Source organism: Alternaria novae-zelandiae (genome assembly GCF_023758075.1).
Source record: "Alternaria novae-zelandiae strain BMP 2774 chromosome Unknown scaffold_4, whole genome shotgun sequence".
In the NCBI taxonomy this organism is placed as follows: domain Eukaryota; kingdom Fungi; phylum Ascomycota; class Dothideomycetes; order Pleosporales; family Pleosporaceae; genus Alternaria; species Alternaria novae-zelandiae.
The window spans coordinates 133,310-148,301 of NW_026056964.1; the positions used below are offsets into that span (position 1 = coordinate 133,310).

At 54.6% G+C, this 14,992-nt stretch overlaps 2 protein-coding genes across 2 annotated transcripts; one reads left to right on the top strand and one right to left on the bottom strand.

Annotated features, from left to right (window-relative positions):
* Positions 1–546: 546 nt before the first annotated feature.
* Positions 547–3,218, bottom strand: J4E88_002565 (uncharacterized protein; the record flags this gene model as incomplete). The annotated part of the gene is made up of 3 exons (XM_049396226.1): positions 547–821; positions 2,166–2,376; positions 2,967–3,218. The coding sequence occupies 3 exons, from the start codon at positions 3,216–3,218 to the stop codon at positions 547–549; spliced, it is 738 nt and encodes a 245-aa protein (XP_049257574.1).
* Positions 3,219–6,386: 3,168 nt separating this feature from the next.
* On the top strand, positions 6,387–7,765 carry J4E88_002566 (uncharacterized protein; the record flags this gene model as incomplete). The annotated part of the gene is made up of 2 exons (XM_049396227.1): positions 6,387–6,838; positions 7,009–7,765. 2 exons carry the CDS (start codon positions 6,387–6,389, stop codon positions 7,763–7,765), a joined length of 1,209 nt encoding a protein of 402 aa, XP_049257575.1.
* Positions 7,766–14,992: the final 7,227 nt, after the last annotated feature.

A 14,992-nucleotide genomic window follows, 5' to 3' on the forward strand; every position in this document is an offset into this window, starting at 1 on the left:
GCCGTTTGGGTTGCTTGTTGTTGGCGCGAAGTATCAAGAAGGCCTCCTGCTAGACGTTGCTCGCTTGTGGGAAGCAACGTTCCCAGCGAGAAAGACGCCGGATTTGGATTGTGGGGGTAAAATCTCGGTTACAGGTCTTTGAGAAGGAAGGAGTTTGATTTCCCACATGTGAAAACATACTAGGAAATGAACAGGTGCCTGACAAACTACACTTGCACAAGAGAGAACGTCATATCAGTCAGTTGTCATATCACAATGAAACATAGAGATCGAGTTATTAGACTTTTCGTCATGGTCATTCAGGCGATTTTTCTTGTTGACTATTGACTATAGTCCTTCTTCCTCGAAGAGAGAAGCATGGACGGAGCGGACAGCTACTGTTGTGACAGTGGAGAATGTGTAGTCAGCTCAAAGTTACACGTGTAGGTTGAAGTCAAATTCGTCTACCACCCAAGCTGCCACGTGGCAGCTCGCCCTGATTTCCCCTCGCGATCACCGCAGTTCTCCGATATACTTATCCTGTCATCCCCCCTTTCGGAGTTCCGATCACAGCTCCTCGAGATCCTCATCCCCCATGTCAAGGGCGGGGAAATCGCCGGCCTCGCAGCGTTCAGGTCTTACAAAGACGCCGTAATTGCTGGCGCACTCAAAGTATCGCTTGCCCTTGACGCTGCCATCGTTCTTGCCTGTCGGTTCGTCGAGGGTGACGCCGATCCAGACGCCTATACCCGGTATCTCAGGGACAAGGCCAATATAGGAGATGGTTCCCCGACGCGCATCTGACTCGGGTAGGAGGCGAACACGACCGTTTACAGAAAGACCTAATAAGGGTTTTGCGTTAGTTGAATCGATTCGCTTCGCAAGTATACATGCGGTAAAGGAGACCAAAGTGTAAGTATGAATGCAGCCAGGATAATCGTACGAGATCAGCTCCGTTTGCTGTTCAGTGGAGCCCAACCTATCGAACCCTCGTATCCGTCCATGGTTTGGGCAAAGACAGGAGGTATACGCGAAAGCGAGCAAAAGAAGCAAACCTATGCCCAGGCGGAACGGAACAGGTAAGTGGACAACAACGTCCCGACGGCCGGGCGGGCAGTTTGGCAACTAGCATCGCGTATGCGCGGAAACCCAAGATCATTGCACGCCTAATCGGTCCCTCATGCACACCGATCACATCTTACTCGAGATGTGGTGGCGACAGCGAGGCTCAAGCGGGGAAGGCGGCCTGATTGTTCGAGACAGATGCAGGCGCTGCCCAATGCAATGCTATAGCGAGGCAGTGATGCGCGAATATCGAGGCGTGGTGCGGCGTTGGATCCATCAACACAAATCTCCAACACATCCTTCGGGGATAATGGCATTCAGCGGAGTAAACGATGCGTAACGTGCTGATGTGTTTTGGAAAGCAAGGAAAAATGCGGGCCGCGCCATCCGAGGATCTGGTGCCCTAAACCACCCTGACGATCTCGCTCGGGCGAGCAGGAAGAGGGAGATTTCAGGAAATGGACCATGTCGTAGTCGAAGTGTATTACCGAGAGACTTGGTCGACGAATGAAGCTGGAGAATGAAGAGAATAATGAGGCTGGGTGGCAAGGAAGGCGTCGATCGCTTATTTTGAGAATTGAGTTTAGGGTTTCGGCGACTTGCACCCTTTGCCGCTGCCCGGTCCCTGCCAGAAACGGGTAACCTAGCGGAGCGACGACAGTCGTTGGAGGACGGCAACACTCGAAGCGATTTCCGAGTGTTAATCGGTTTACTATGGCATGTTGCCTAACGGATGTGCTTCCAGCGCCATACGCTCGGCTGTGGAGGTCTGGGCCAAGGGTTGGATGCAGGGGGCCGGAAAGGGTAGTCGTGTATGACGGGTTTGGTCAGAGGATACTCGGTATGCGAGATTGCCTTGCCTGTCGCTCAGATGTCCTTGTCGGAGGGTAATGACAGGCTGAGACATAGTGAATCCTGTTATGATGAGGCGGCAACCTTGGAGGCATGCAGCAGTCCGGTTTGGGAAGAGTTTGAAGCATCTCCGGTTTGCACGTTGGAACGACATGGATGACTACAAGGCTGCAATGCGATGGTTGATGTCCGGGTTCCGGCGTTCGCTCTGCCGCGCAAACGTACGGCTCAACGGTGTGGGTGAAACATGCGGGAGATATACGGCTTACCTCGTTCCTCTACCTCCCGTTCTGAGGCGCGGATCTTTTGCTGCTCGATGCTGCCAGCATCGGGGTCAAACCGACCCAGCTTTTGCGCCTTCTTCCATGCAAGTACGCTGTCGGTCCGATGCTCGTACTCAGCAGCGGGCATTTCATACTTCTCAACGGACGACAGGTCGGTGAAGTCCGTCCTCGCACCCGGCGGACGAGTGTCAACGACCTAGACGTGGCTGTCAGCTCGGGAGCATGTTTGCGGGCATTCATTTGCTCGGGGATGTCAGTTGAGATTGCTCTAGCAAGGTGGCCGGTACAAGGGGTGATTCATGAGGCCATGTAAGGCATTGGAGTAGGGCCGAAGCGCCGAAAAAGAAATGGCAAGACAGCAGCGAAAGGCTATCCGGTATTGCGAAAGTTTATGTCGTCGGTATCGAATGCCGAGTACCAGCAGCGTCCCGGCATGCCCAACGCTTGCAGACGATCTGGTAACTCAGATGAAACGAAGGATGGCTTCCGCGCGGATCGCGTGCCAAGGCGCAGCAATTGGGAAGAGAGGGGCAGTGCGGGGCATGCGAATATGCAGGCATGACCTGACTGGAGCGCGCAGCCTCAACGTCGGACCTGACAACGAATGGGGCAGTCGAGCAGAGCGACGCATGAAACTGCTAGGCGTGGGTGTAGAGTAGATACAAGGAAGTAGAGAGGCGAGCCGGGGTGGCAGAGATGTGGCAGCTCGCGAGAGGACGGCAGCGTCGACACAGCCAGGACAGGGCTGCGGCGCGCGTGCAATGAGAAAGCAGAAGAAGCACTTACGGTTATCTCCGCATACGGCTGCAGCGGGAAGGCAGCAAGACGCGTCTGTTCCTCGTCGGCGGCCGTGAGGGCGACGGCATCCTGAGAGCCCACGCGCAGCGACAGCTGTTGACTGCTGGCGGGCACACCGGTGATGGGCTCCAGGCGGGCCTTGAGCTGCGCAATGGACCACGACGGCGATATACGGCGCTCAGACGACGAATTGGGAGAGCTAATGAGAAGCGGCACGTCTGCCGCGCTCTGGAGTGACATGGCGAGCGAGGGGCAGAGCCGAGGTGCACTAGAGGGGTAATGTATGTATATAGAAGGACTCTGCGCTGTTGGTGGTGGTGATGGTGTACGGTTGACAGGTGACCCGCTCCGTATGCGGGATGGTTACGAGTGGTGTAGGGCCGAAGAAAAGCATTGGAGAGGGTTGCGCAGGGCCGCATCGAGTATCCTAAGCGATGCCAAGGCCGTGGTTGTCAACCACAGTGAATGTCTCAGGACACGGCGAACCGCGACGAACGGCAACACCCACGCACCCCACGCGCTCTCACATTGCAAGATGCGTGGGACAGTATCTACCCACGCCGTGCGCTGGCATCGTTCGCGCGTGGGCGGTTATTTCTGATGATCTTCGTCGAGGGAAGGCCTGCTCCGGGTCGAGCTGCCTCATCCAACTAATGCAAAACCATGCGCTCGTCAGCCAAGACGTCGTGATTGCACTTGATCAGATGCAGATGTCGGTACTCGACGGCTGTCTGCGGGCGCCTGCCAGCACCCCATCATAGCAGCCAGCGTCAACGAGACAAGTCATTTCCTCCAATGCCTCCAATACCTCCAACTAACTCCAACTGGGGCCTTCACCGCTCTTGTATGCGATGTATGCAATGCACGCGTCTGTAAATATAGAGTGCTGCGCCTTATAGATTCATGTAGAGGCTGTGGCACCTGCAAGACAGCTGCAAGAGACAAAGCACCCCCCGATGCGGCAGATAGAGGCGATAGAGGCAGACTCGACCAGACTGACCAGACTGACCAGGGCTGCGGAAGTGCAGTTCGCATGCCGTCGGCGCGGTGAGATTGTGTGCTCGTCTGGTCTGTGGGGAGTCTTTTGATCCTTCAATCACTCAGCAGGCCGTGGGCGCCGCCGAGGAAAGGCCCTTTGCCCTAGCGCTGGCCAGCGCACGGGGATGGTTCATGGCTAATGCACCTGCATGTCGGCTCCCACTGGCCCAAGGGCCTGCTATATCCAACCTCATTCAAAACATCCATCCAGTTCGGCCTCTCCTCACCGCCTCATGCGCATCATCGCGCGCCCGGGTCCCGTGATGCAATCTGCCACGCCGATGACATGGCAGGGCGGCGCCTCCTCGTAGCAAAACACAACGTGGCTCGCGAACACGAAGACAACACAGCAGCACCGCCCCTCACGTGCGCGCACAACATCGTCGCATAAACACCAGCCTGCCAACATCGTGTCCATCGTGCTAATCGTGCTGCTCGTGTTAATGCCATGGCGCGCGCTAGACGTCACGCCCACGGCCGCCGGCAGTTCACCGCAGTTCACCGCTCCTCCTGCGCATGCTGCGACGCTGCTAGATCGCCGCCCACAGTGGGGTTCTTGACCGGACACATGAACGCAGGAATTGCACAGGTGGAGCCCGTCTTGAACGTTGTCGACGTTGGCGTGAACACATCACCACCTGCACCGCCTTAATGAAGTCAGCCGTTCGCAAGGCTTCGGTAGCGACGCTTCTGGCGTCAGATAGCCGGAGCAGGGCGAGCATGCTGCAGATCTTCCATGTCATCGCGCTTGTGCTCTTCCGAACCATCAGCGAATCCCTGAGACTGTTCACCGCTCATCATAATCCTTGATTCGTTGCCTCAAGCACTGAAAACACGCTCCAGCCGCTTCCTCGACGATCGTGAACGCGGCCCTGCTACCTGCAAACGCCGCAGCCCCGTCTTGGGCGCATTGAGGCCTGACGGAAAGGAGGGCAGCAAATGACGCCCAGTACACCACGCCGGCGAAGCCAATATCAAACCGCAGTAATGCAAATGCACCGGAGTCGTCTCCCACGTCAAAGACTGCGAGTAGGTTGCTGATAGCTACCACCACATCGTGACCTCCGTGACCTCCCCAAGTGGGGGACACGTCATCGCAGTACTCACCACGCAAGAACGGGTGTCGTGCTTTTTGTGTCAAGCTAACGCTGCCAATTTGGCCTGTCCTTTTCTTTTTGGTCTCGCTAAAATCTCCGGCAGACATGCTTCCTTAGATCGGATCAGCTGTGGTACGCAAGTGGTCTGTGGGTCGTTAATGTGGCGCGCCGCCAGCACGAGTCGCCAAAGCGTTAAGCGCAGAGGTAGTGGGTGTCAAGTCAGAAACGCAAAGGGTACATCCTGATCCCAAGCCCCCGGATCCCTACCGCGGCGGACGATGAGGCGGCGCCAGCCCAGGGCTTCAAGGGATGCCTGCTATTAGTATTACAGTCGCACGCTAACTCTCTCTACTGACACATCCATGCTCACTCCCTCAGACCCTACCTACCTTTGCTCCTACCAGTCTGTATCCACCACTCCCCTACGCTACTCCTCTACCTTCTCGACCTGAAAAGTCAGTGGCTAAGCACGCCCGTCATTCATCAGACCGAGTGGTTGGCCTGTTTCACCCCCTGCTCCGAAAGCCCCGGCCCATAGCCCAAATAGCTCGAGTCGATCGACCACTTAGAGCGTGAATCATCCAAAGTACCTCGCAACTGGCTACTTGGGTCATCGTCGGCACATTTAGTCTATCCGAACCTCATCACCTTACCACTGTCCTCTCCTGTTCATCCTCATACACAGCTACCCATAACACGTTTCGCCTCCCTGTTGTTGTTTACCAACTTCACCTGCACATCAACACCCACCCTCCACGGATACGACCTCAGTTTCTGCCTTGCCTTTGCCCAACGCCACACCTGGGCTGATCAAACGACGGTTTCCTGTCAATCATCTGCGAGGCTACCTTACGACAACGCCCGACCTGATCGGTACACATCCAACTTATAGATAGCTATCTATCTGCTGTACTCCATACCTTACAGCCGCCTACCCCAACACCGCTACTGACTGACCGACTGTACACCTTTCGGCAACTTGAGCTTTCCAAGGACGCAGGTCTCTTGACAACTTTCTCCATTTTATGGGCTGGCTAGAAGCTAGTCCCTCACCGTCATCCTGGATATCAACCTCCTCCTCGAGCCTCGCGCTCGGGGCTCAGAGTCACCTGCGAGCAAGAAGAGCACCATATCAAATGTGTCCCACTCGACAGGAGCGACCAGAGGATACACAACCGCACCTTCAGCATACACACAGTCACCTTCGCAAAGAGCGTCACCGGCGTATGCCTCTGGACCACCCGCGTACCCAGGCCCCCCGCACTACGCGCCAATGTCTGCATACCAACAGGCACCGACATCAGCACCCCAAGGAACCGGATCAATGCTAGGAGGACCTGTTTTACCTGCCATCTCCGAACTTCACCGCCACGCTGAACCTGCACCACTCCCACACTTTCGCCCGCTTTACTCCGGCCCACATGGACCTTCCCCACCCCGTCACCCGCAAAATACTAATGGCTCTCCCCCTTCAACACTCAAGCGACAGGCATCTCAAACCCCGCTCCCCGACGAAAGCCCGGCCAAGAAACAGTCCAAATGGACACCAGAGGAGGACAATCTGACCATTGAGCTGCGGGGTCAGGGAATGAAGTGGGACGACATTGCGAAACGACTACCCGGAAGAAGCTCCATTTCCTGCCGACTACGATACCAGAACTACCTCGAGAAGCGAGCCATTTGGGACGAGGAGAAGAAAAACAAGCTCGCAAGACTCTACGCTCGGTATGTACCACTCGACAAATCCGGATGGCCAGACTTCTCCATCTTGGTCATCCGTTCCTTCGTTTTGAGCCCACCTCTTTGGTTTCAGATCTACCCCAGCCCACTCTGCCGCACGCGTATGCGACGCATTTCCGCGCACTCTACCCAAAATCAATACTGACTCTTCTTAGATTCAAGGACCAAATGTGGCAGAAGGTCGCTACCGAGATGGGCATTCCCTGGCGGTCCGCCGAATCGATGCACTGGCAGCTGGGTGAGCAGGAGATGAGCGCGCGTGCGAATGCGCCGGTGTTTCAGCTCCACCCATCTGCAACCGGCACAGGCATGAGCTCGCCATCGCAAGTGCCCGTTATACCAGCCTCTGCCCCGCATGGCTTCACGCCTGCCAACGCCCCTCAACTGATGCCAAACCCGCCGCCGATGCCGCCGCAGCTGCATCAGGTGCCCCCGCCCATGCCCCAAGGTCCGATGCACGGCTACCACCAGCGGACCGACAGCGGTTCCAGCGCCGGCGGACGAAGGAGGAGGAACAGCTCATTCAGTCGCAGGCGCGCAGACCCTCGCAACCGGTCCAGCGTGCCCCCTCAACTAGGCCAACCTCTTCCCCAGATCCAACCCCAGTCGGAAGAAGACCTGATCAGCGGAGCCAGGACAGCACCTGTACCAGGCATGCAGTCGATTATCAAGCAAGAGGGCAGCATCCCCAGCTACATGGAGGCGTACCACCAGAGGAGGAGGGAAGAAGAGGCCGCAGGCCCGTCACGAGCAGAGCACCACACACGGAGTGAGGGCATGAGGAGTCCCGACCGCATGTCGCAGCGCAGCGGAACCGGCAGCATCAAGAGCATGAAGCGCGAGGAAAGCGACCGACCATCGCCACCCCAACCGTCGACACCTTACGAGCGACCCGCATCGGCAGTCGCATAGACACGTCTCGCAACTCGCATTATTCAACGATTTCTTTACTTGTAGTAGATGGGATATAGACATATTTCGGGATGCATGCATACACAACACATTCGGGCAGGAACCGTAATGAAGCGTGGGTATACCCAGGGGTTTCGGCGCAAACAAAGAGAGAAGGGTTCAGGAGTCACACGGGGTATACCACGAAAGCTTAGAATTAGGGAACCGCGCTGCAGAGCCTGGGATGAAGATCAACGCAGGGGCATTGTTCCGCACGACTGTGGCATTTAGCGTGGGTTGGTTGTCAGCATCTTTTTTCGCATGGATATCAATCTTCTTTGGCATTCTGTTTTTCTCGCATTTTGCTGAACATCATAGCGTTTGTTTCTCCCTCTAGACTCGCATTCTGTCCATTATCATGGTTGTTTTTTCCATGAACCTGTTTGTCACAGCACTGTTTTAGTGTGGTTCATTCGCATTTCTCTATATTCAGTCATCAATCTCAACACAAGCACACCCAGCAGCATAGCGTGGCGAGGATACCTTTACACCGATGTTTTTCACCGTCTTAGTTATTACGTGTCGAACTACGTGTTCAACCAGCTAGTTTACGGCCTCGAAGTGTATCAAAGACAACGTTGGAAAGACTTTTTTTCGCGCTCGCCACCTGTACCCTGCAAGCCAGCATGGCCAGCACATTGCCATAGTAGTAGCAAGATTATAATACAACATGAACCAAACGGTTCCGTTCATCTCCGAGAAGCAAAACCCGCCTCCATCCCTCCATCCCTCCCTAATTACGTTTCTTTCGGACCCTCCAAAGTTACCGTGTCCCTCAACATAGCAACAGGCCGTCCGGCATGACCCTGCACGTACGAGGTGTGTGGCGTGGCGGTGAACAGCAAACGAAATTCCCACCGCCGGGAAAACAACGTTCGTCTACCCCGGATCATCGTATGATGACGTAGCGGCCATGGGTGCCACACTTTGGCATGCCTGAGCAAAAGGTCGGTCAAACAGGTACCTACGTGGCCGACTCAGCGTGCGCGGAGCGCTGCGCTGTCACCGCTCCAGGGTGGTGTTCAGCAAAGCTTAGCTCCAGTCGGAAATTTTTCGCCTCCTGGTGTGGGTGGGGGAGTGTGGTGGCTGTCTCACGCAGGTCTGTCTACTACACGTTCGCCAGGAGGGTGTGGTAAAGGTGCGTTGTTCACGATCATCACGTCTGTCTCCACTAGCACAGCCTCGTAGCCTCACTTTTGGGCCACGCGATTGGGCAACACGAGGGCTGCTTTGCATGAACTTGTCTTTAGAACGGTTCGCTGTCCTTGCATGGCGCTGCAATGCGTAAGTGTGTATGCAAACTATTTTAGGGCTTGGGCTGCTGGGTGTCGTGTCATCGGTTCTGCTGTGCAGGCAAGAGGGTGTTAAGCCCCGCAAAAAGCAGCCCGCGCACGTGATTGGCGGGCTGGCGTGTTTGAGGATGCCGTAGGGCTGCGTGGCTGCTAATCGATAAGCCTGGCCAAATCCCATCATTCCCATGGTTGCCGCCTTTGCCTGCAGTTAGTTGCCAAAGCTAATCGGCCTCGACAAAGTTTGGTTTACGCCCAAGGCACCATTTCATGTGCGCGCGCTCTCCGCTCCCGTCCCACTCGGAGCACAAGGCTGAGATGGTGCTCGCACGTGCCCCAGCCCTCACGAACCGCTTTGAAACAGCCTAGTTCAACCCGCCCAAGGCACGCCCTCTCACCACCCAACCTGCCCAGTGCGTGCCTTTGCAGAAAAAAACCTTCCATGATGCTTCTAGAAGACCACGCCTAGTCCAAAGTCTATGCCCATGACATATTCCCCTTGCCGTCGCCGTCACGCCCACCCACCTACCCGCCAGTTCGTTCGCGCCAATATCCACGACATCGCATTCAGGCAGATTGTGTCATTCATCTACGTGCCGTCAGGCGAGTCGGCATAAAAAACCAAAACACGGCGCAATGCCGAACTAAAGCCAAAGCAGCGTGACCTGGCGCATGGGACGACAAACTCGAACCATGCAACATGACACAAACGGAACGGTAATGGGCAGACGAACCAAGACGGCGACCATAGGACACCGCTCCTTACGTTACTTTTTTCCCCGGGGCTCGGCCATGCGACGCAATAGGTGTTCGCATGATCGGGGAACGGATGGGTGAACTATTGTCAAACGGCCGAGCCGCTCCTCGGCGCTGCTCGTGTTGCGTTGCATAAACAAATCACGGCGCAAAAGAGGTTATGCATGAACAGTGTCGTTATTCTCGCGGGCACTGACCGGCGATCGCAGCCCTTCGAGAAGCCTTCCCGATGCGGCATGGAGGGCATGGGTAGTCGAGGGCCAAATCTCCCACCTGTTCGCCAAACGCGAATCATGGGCGCTGACATGCCACCATTCACAGAATGACTGTGCACATGACGACACCCTTTCACTTGACACATACACAGATCCACCCCAGGGCCTGCCACCACCCATCCCTTTCTGCGTTCAGTGCACACCAGGAGTGTGCGGCTAGGAGTGCCTGGCGTCGCCTTACCCGCGCGAACCTTCTCATCGGCTTTGCCACATCGTACGACAATTATGACATGTTGGTTCACATATCGTTGTCGCAGGATTACAACCCTCCTGCATGCTGGTTCTCTGATCGTCCGGGATCGCTGCCTTAGGCCGAAACAACTGACAAGGGCGAGCATGGCAATTGAATGGGTCACTCGCAGGAGCGAGAGAAAAAACCGTTCCGTGACATGTGTGTGGGCCAGGCACGTCCGCCGCTTGCATCAGGGCTGTTCCATGGAAACAGTGTCGAGGGCGCTGTCCCTTACTTCTTGCTGCCCACGCGTTTGGCGGCGAACTGGCTCCGCGTTCCATGTCATGCGACATGGGGGCTGGTTCTGAAGCAGGCTAAGCCGTGCGGGCGGGAAGACCAAATCGAACGTCTCAAGAATGTTCTTTGCATCATCCCTTCCCACGTGCCATCTAATTTCGGCCTTTGGCTTGGAGCTTGCGAGCAGCGCGCGAACAGATGAGATTAGGCCGATCGGAGCCTTCTCCGTCGCCCGCCATGCGCACATTGACATTACGATGTGGTCATGTCGTTATTTTGGGGATCGGAACCTTTCGCTCAATGTCATCATCCCTCGACGAGGCAGCTGAACAGACCTCGGGCTGCTGAGACAGGCGTCGTCTGTTCGCGCAAAGCTGCATGGGGCTTTGGCCAAAAGTAAAAAGAAAATCGGCTCACATCAGCTCATACAGCAAGCCACCAGCGACCAGCGCTCGTCGCCTCCTGCGTCAAAGAAGCAGCCCAATGCAAATAAACGTGCAAACACTCGCCAATCCATACAACCCAACAAGCAAGTATTGCACTATAGTATTGTACATGCAGTAGTAGATCTATAGTTTGGTTCAGCATCCGAAACCCACACATCGGCATCCGACACATGCCCAACGGCTTTCCCACGGCGTATCCCGCAACCGCATTCCCTCTTCCGCAATGACAATGGAAATTATCACCGCGGCGAAATCGCGATTTCTTGACGATCGCAAACCTGAGACATAGCGCCCAAGTGGGACGACGTGACACTCCGCACACCGCAGAATTTCGGTGCGATTTCTCGAGTCAGCTAAAGGGAAAGGACAGACGAATGCGAGATTAGTGGCGCCGATCGAATAGTTCACGCCCTGTTCACCCAGAGATGCTCGCCCGCCCCTCCATCCCCCCAAAGGGGAAAATGAATGAACCGTAGCCCGCTAAAGGACCCGAGACCAGCGCACCAAGACTAAACAAGACCGATATTTTCTTTGCTTTTTTGACAAAGCACGCGACAGGCGAGCTGACTACACGATTCATGTTTTGCATCTTTCGCGCGACCTGTCTGCTGGTTTACTAAGGTCACAGTAAACCTTGGTCCTTTCGACCTCGGGCAGTCCTCCATCGCGCAATTCGCTCCGGCATTCAAAGCCGACCGCGGACCGCACGAGTTTGGTATTTTGGCGTCGATTTTCGCCGGTCCCACACCGTTCTTGTGAGAGAATTCGCGACTTGCGCTAGGTTAATCCCTCGTCACGAGCAGCACTGAGGAAACATGATGAGACGACCAGGAATCAGCGCATCATTCACCCACTCATCAAATCTGGAGTAGATTCCAGATTGGCAGGATAATGGGATGCCTTAAGATTCTGGTGCAGCTGTTTTGGGTTGTGCCCATACCTACCCCGCTTAATTAACAGAGTCCTGGGAATTAAGGCACTCCGAACTTCTGCGACAAGTGACAGCTGGATCTGTGTGTGACTGGCCTATGGCACGACAGCGGACGAGGCGCATGTGAGGCTGAACACAATATCATGTGATTGTGATTGTTTTAGGTATGCCGATTGGTTGTCGGTTGCGCGTTTGGAGATTGTTTTGAAACGTGGTGTCGCGAGGTTAACATTTCGACGAGACCAAAGCTTAGTGGGGTTGATGGAGTATGATGAGGTAGTTGGTGGGGTGATGATGATGGAAAGAGATGGCAGGACAGCTTACAACCCATACTGCCAAACTGCCAAACACGACACAGATGCCATGGAGGCCTCGGGCTGGTCTGGCCAAGGTGTTGCAGCTGAATGCGAATTGCGCAAAGGAGCGGTGTCACGGACATTTCTTCCACACCTTCAATCTCTGTCAACGTTGCTGGTTCGAGGCGAGGTAACGGCGAGCTAGGCCTGCATCTTTTACTAACATCTAACATCGTTGCCCTTGCATTCCTCCTCCACCGTCTAGATCCCATGAAACTCCATGGTTTCTTTCGTTACCGGCCGAGATATTTCCTCTCCGCCGGGAAGGAAACAGAACGCAAATACTCTCTACTGTTAGCGAGATGGCGTAGTGCAAGGTACCACACCCGTGGTGTGTGTATCCATCTTCACCGGACGTCACAAAGTCGTTGTGGTTGACGACTAGTTCGATCTGTGGATGTGGATGGGACCTCGGGATGGTGGCGCAGGGTCTGTGGTCTACACCGCTCCACACCGCTACAAACCACTCGACCTGCCGACTACCAACGTCGCTGCTGGGCGAGAACTGTTTGTTGGGTAAGTGTTCAAGAGAGAAAGTTTCCGTACACCGGATTGTGGCGATGGCTACACATGTCGTCGGCCGCTGCGAAATCTTATTTTGGACATGCAGATGCCAGATTGCAATTGGAAGTTTTTCACCGCTTTCTCACCGCTTCATCTTGATATCGATCGCCATGGAGAGGCTGTGTACAGTAGAAGGGAGAGTAGTACCTGCAGGTGGCGGCAGTGGTTAGTGGTACTGGTAGTGGTACTGTAACAAGCGAAACCGTCATGGGTAGTTCAGATTGTATGTCTCCCCTACTCCCAGTCCGCTTCGGCTAGCATGATAGAAGTACCGAGACGGGCATAAGGACTACACTTGTTGTCTAGATCGGGATGGATGGACAGTGAGATGGAGATAGGCAGGGTGGAGGGCGTACAACACATGGCTGGTACACCGCTTCGATATGCTCTTGTTGGTAAGTTTAGCTGGGGCGGATATGTGCTTCGATGGGATTCTATGTGTGACTGTGGAGATCTGGGAATTGCTGTGATGGCAGGGTTGGCAACGAGACATTGTGTCACGGGCTTACTGTTCAGCTTCGCGATGCGAGACTGGATAGGATGTGTGACGTTGGATAAGACTTCATCATGATGTATCTCCAGACTACCTTGGCTAAAAATCCACTCCGTGTCTCTCTCCCCCCTCCCAAAAAGTTCACATGCAGCGATCGATATGTACCTCAACACGAAGCCGCAGATCTAGCCACTTCTCATCAGAAGTGATATGAAATACGACAAAACCCACATGTATGCATGGTAACATACACGTCGGGGAAAGACCACAGCCACTCATTCTTGTGTAACAACCAGTCGATTGGATAGCATGACTTCGGTAGAAAAGCCGCAGAACAGTGTAGTACAAGAGGAAGCATACAGACGCTGATGCAGAAGCAGATGTAGGAGTAGATGCAAGATATACGGCGTACACCCGGTGGGTGTACCGGGAGCTTCTGTGGTGACACGACTGTCTGAAAACGAGGCTGGGATAGCGGAGTTGGCTGGAAGGGATGTGTTGATGTGGATAGATAGAGAGATGTTGGAGTGTCACGTAACCCGACTTGACTGTAGTGTCTTTAACTCCTTGGTAAACGAGACTGGTGGCATTGGAGTAAGACAATTCACACTTCAAAACGGCTATACGACACGCAGTTGTTACGCTCTTGTATCATGAACTGAGGTCATGACAGCTAAGGATCTGTGTCTCCAAGATCTTCTGTAGTGACGGCATGCAGCCCGTCACTGCCTTCGCATCTATCCATCATCCGACATCTTGCCCTACTGGTCTCTCCAATCATACCTACCCACCCGCTCAACGGCAACTCGCAGTAGGAGCAGATCGAATCCAGAATGCATGCAATCCCCTTACCCTCCCCTAGCAAACCACCAAAAACAAAGCAAGAGAACCCGGCAGATGAGCGGTGAACCTGCGTTCTCTTCTCTCATCTGGAACGATAGATTGGCCGTACGGGAAGCCACAGTAAACAGTCCCCGGACTCCTTCCGCGGAAGCAAATAATTCCGAATCGAGCGAACACGCATAATCAGATCCGCTGGAAGCATAGTTTGTAAGGACAAATCGACATATGTCATCATCCACATCCCTGACTATATCTCGACGCGTACTCCTATCTATTCCCTATTCCTCTAGCTTAGCCTATCCCAATCGAGCCACGATATTCTACAAGACTATCGTGTCCATAGTAGAGAGAGAGGCAACCGCGCTTCACCCGCTTCCCAAACCCTCACTAAAAGCGAGAAAGAAACCCCGGCGCTTAGCCTTTCTCAAGTATCGCCGGGCCAAAACATGCTGCAGCATGCGCCCCACCCACACCATCTCCACCTCAGCGCGAACACGTCGACAAGCGCGCGAACAATGCAGGGAAAACAACAGAAGGACACAGAAGAACCGACAGACCATCAAGGTGTCCTTTTTCGCATTTGTGAGAGCCAAAAAAGAAGCTTCGTGAAACCCATGATGCTGCACACATACGAACGTTGACCGCTACACGGGGCATCTCCAATGTCTACACCGCTACTGAATTCAAACATGTGTATGCAAAGATGATTTCCTGCCTGTCTGTCTGTCGTCAAAGGCAACATGTAACTCGACACCATCCATCATCA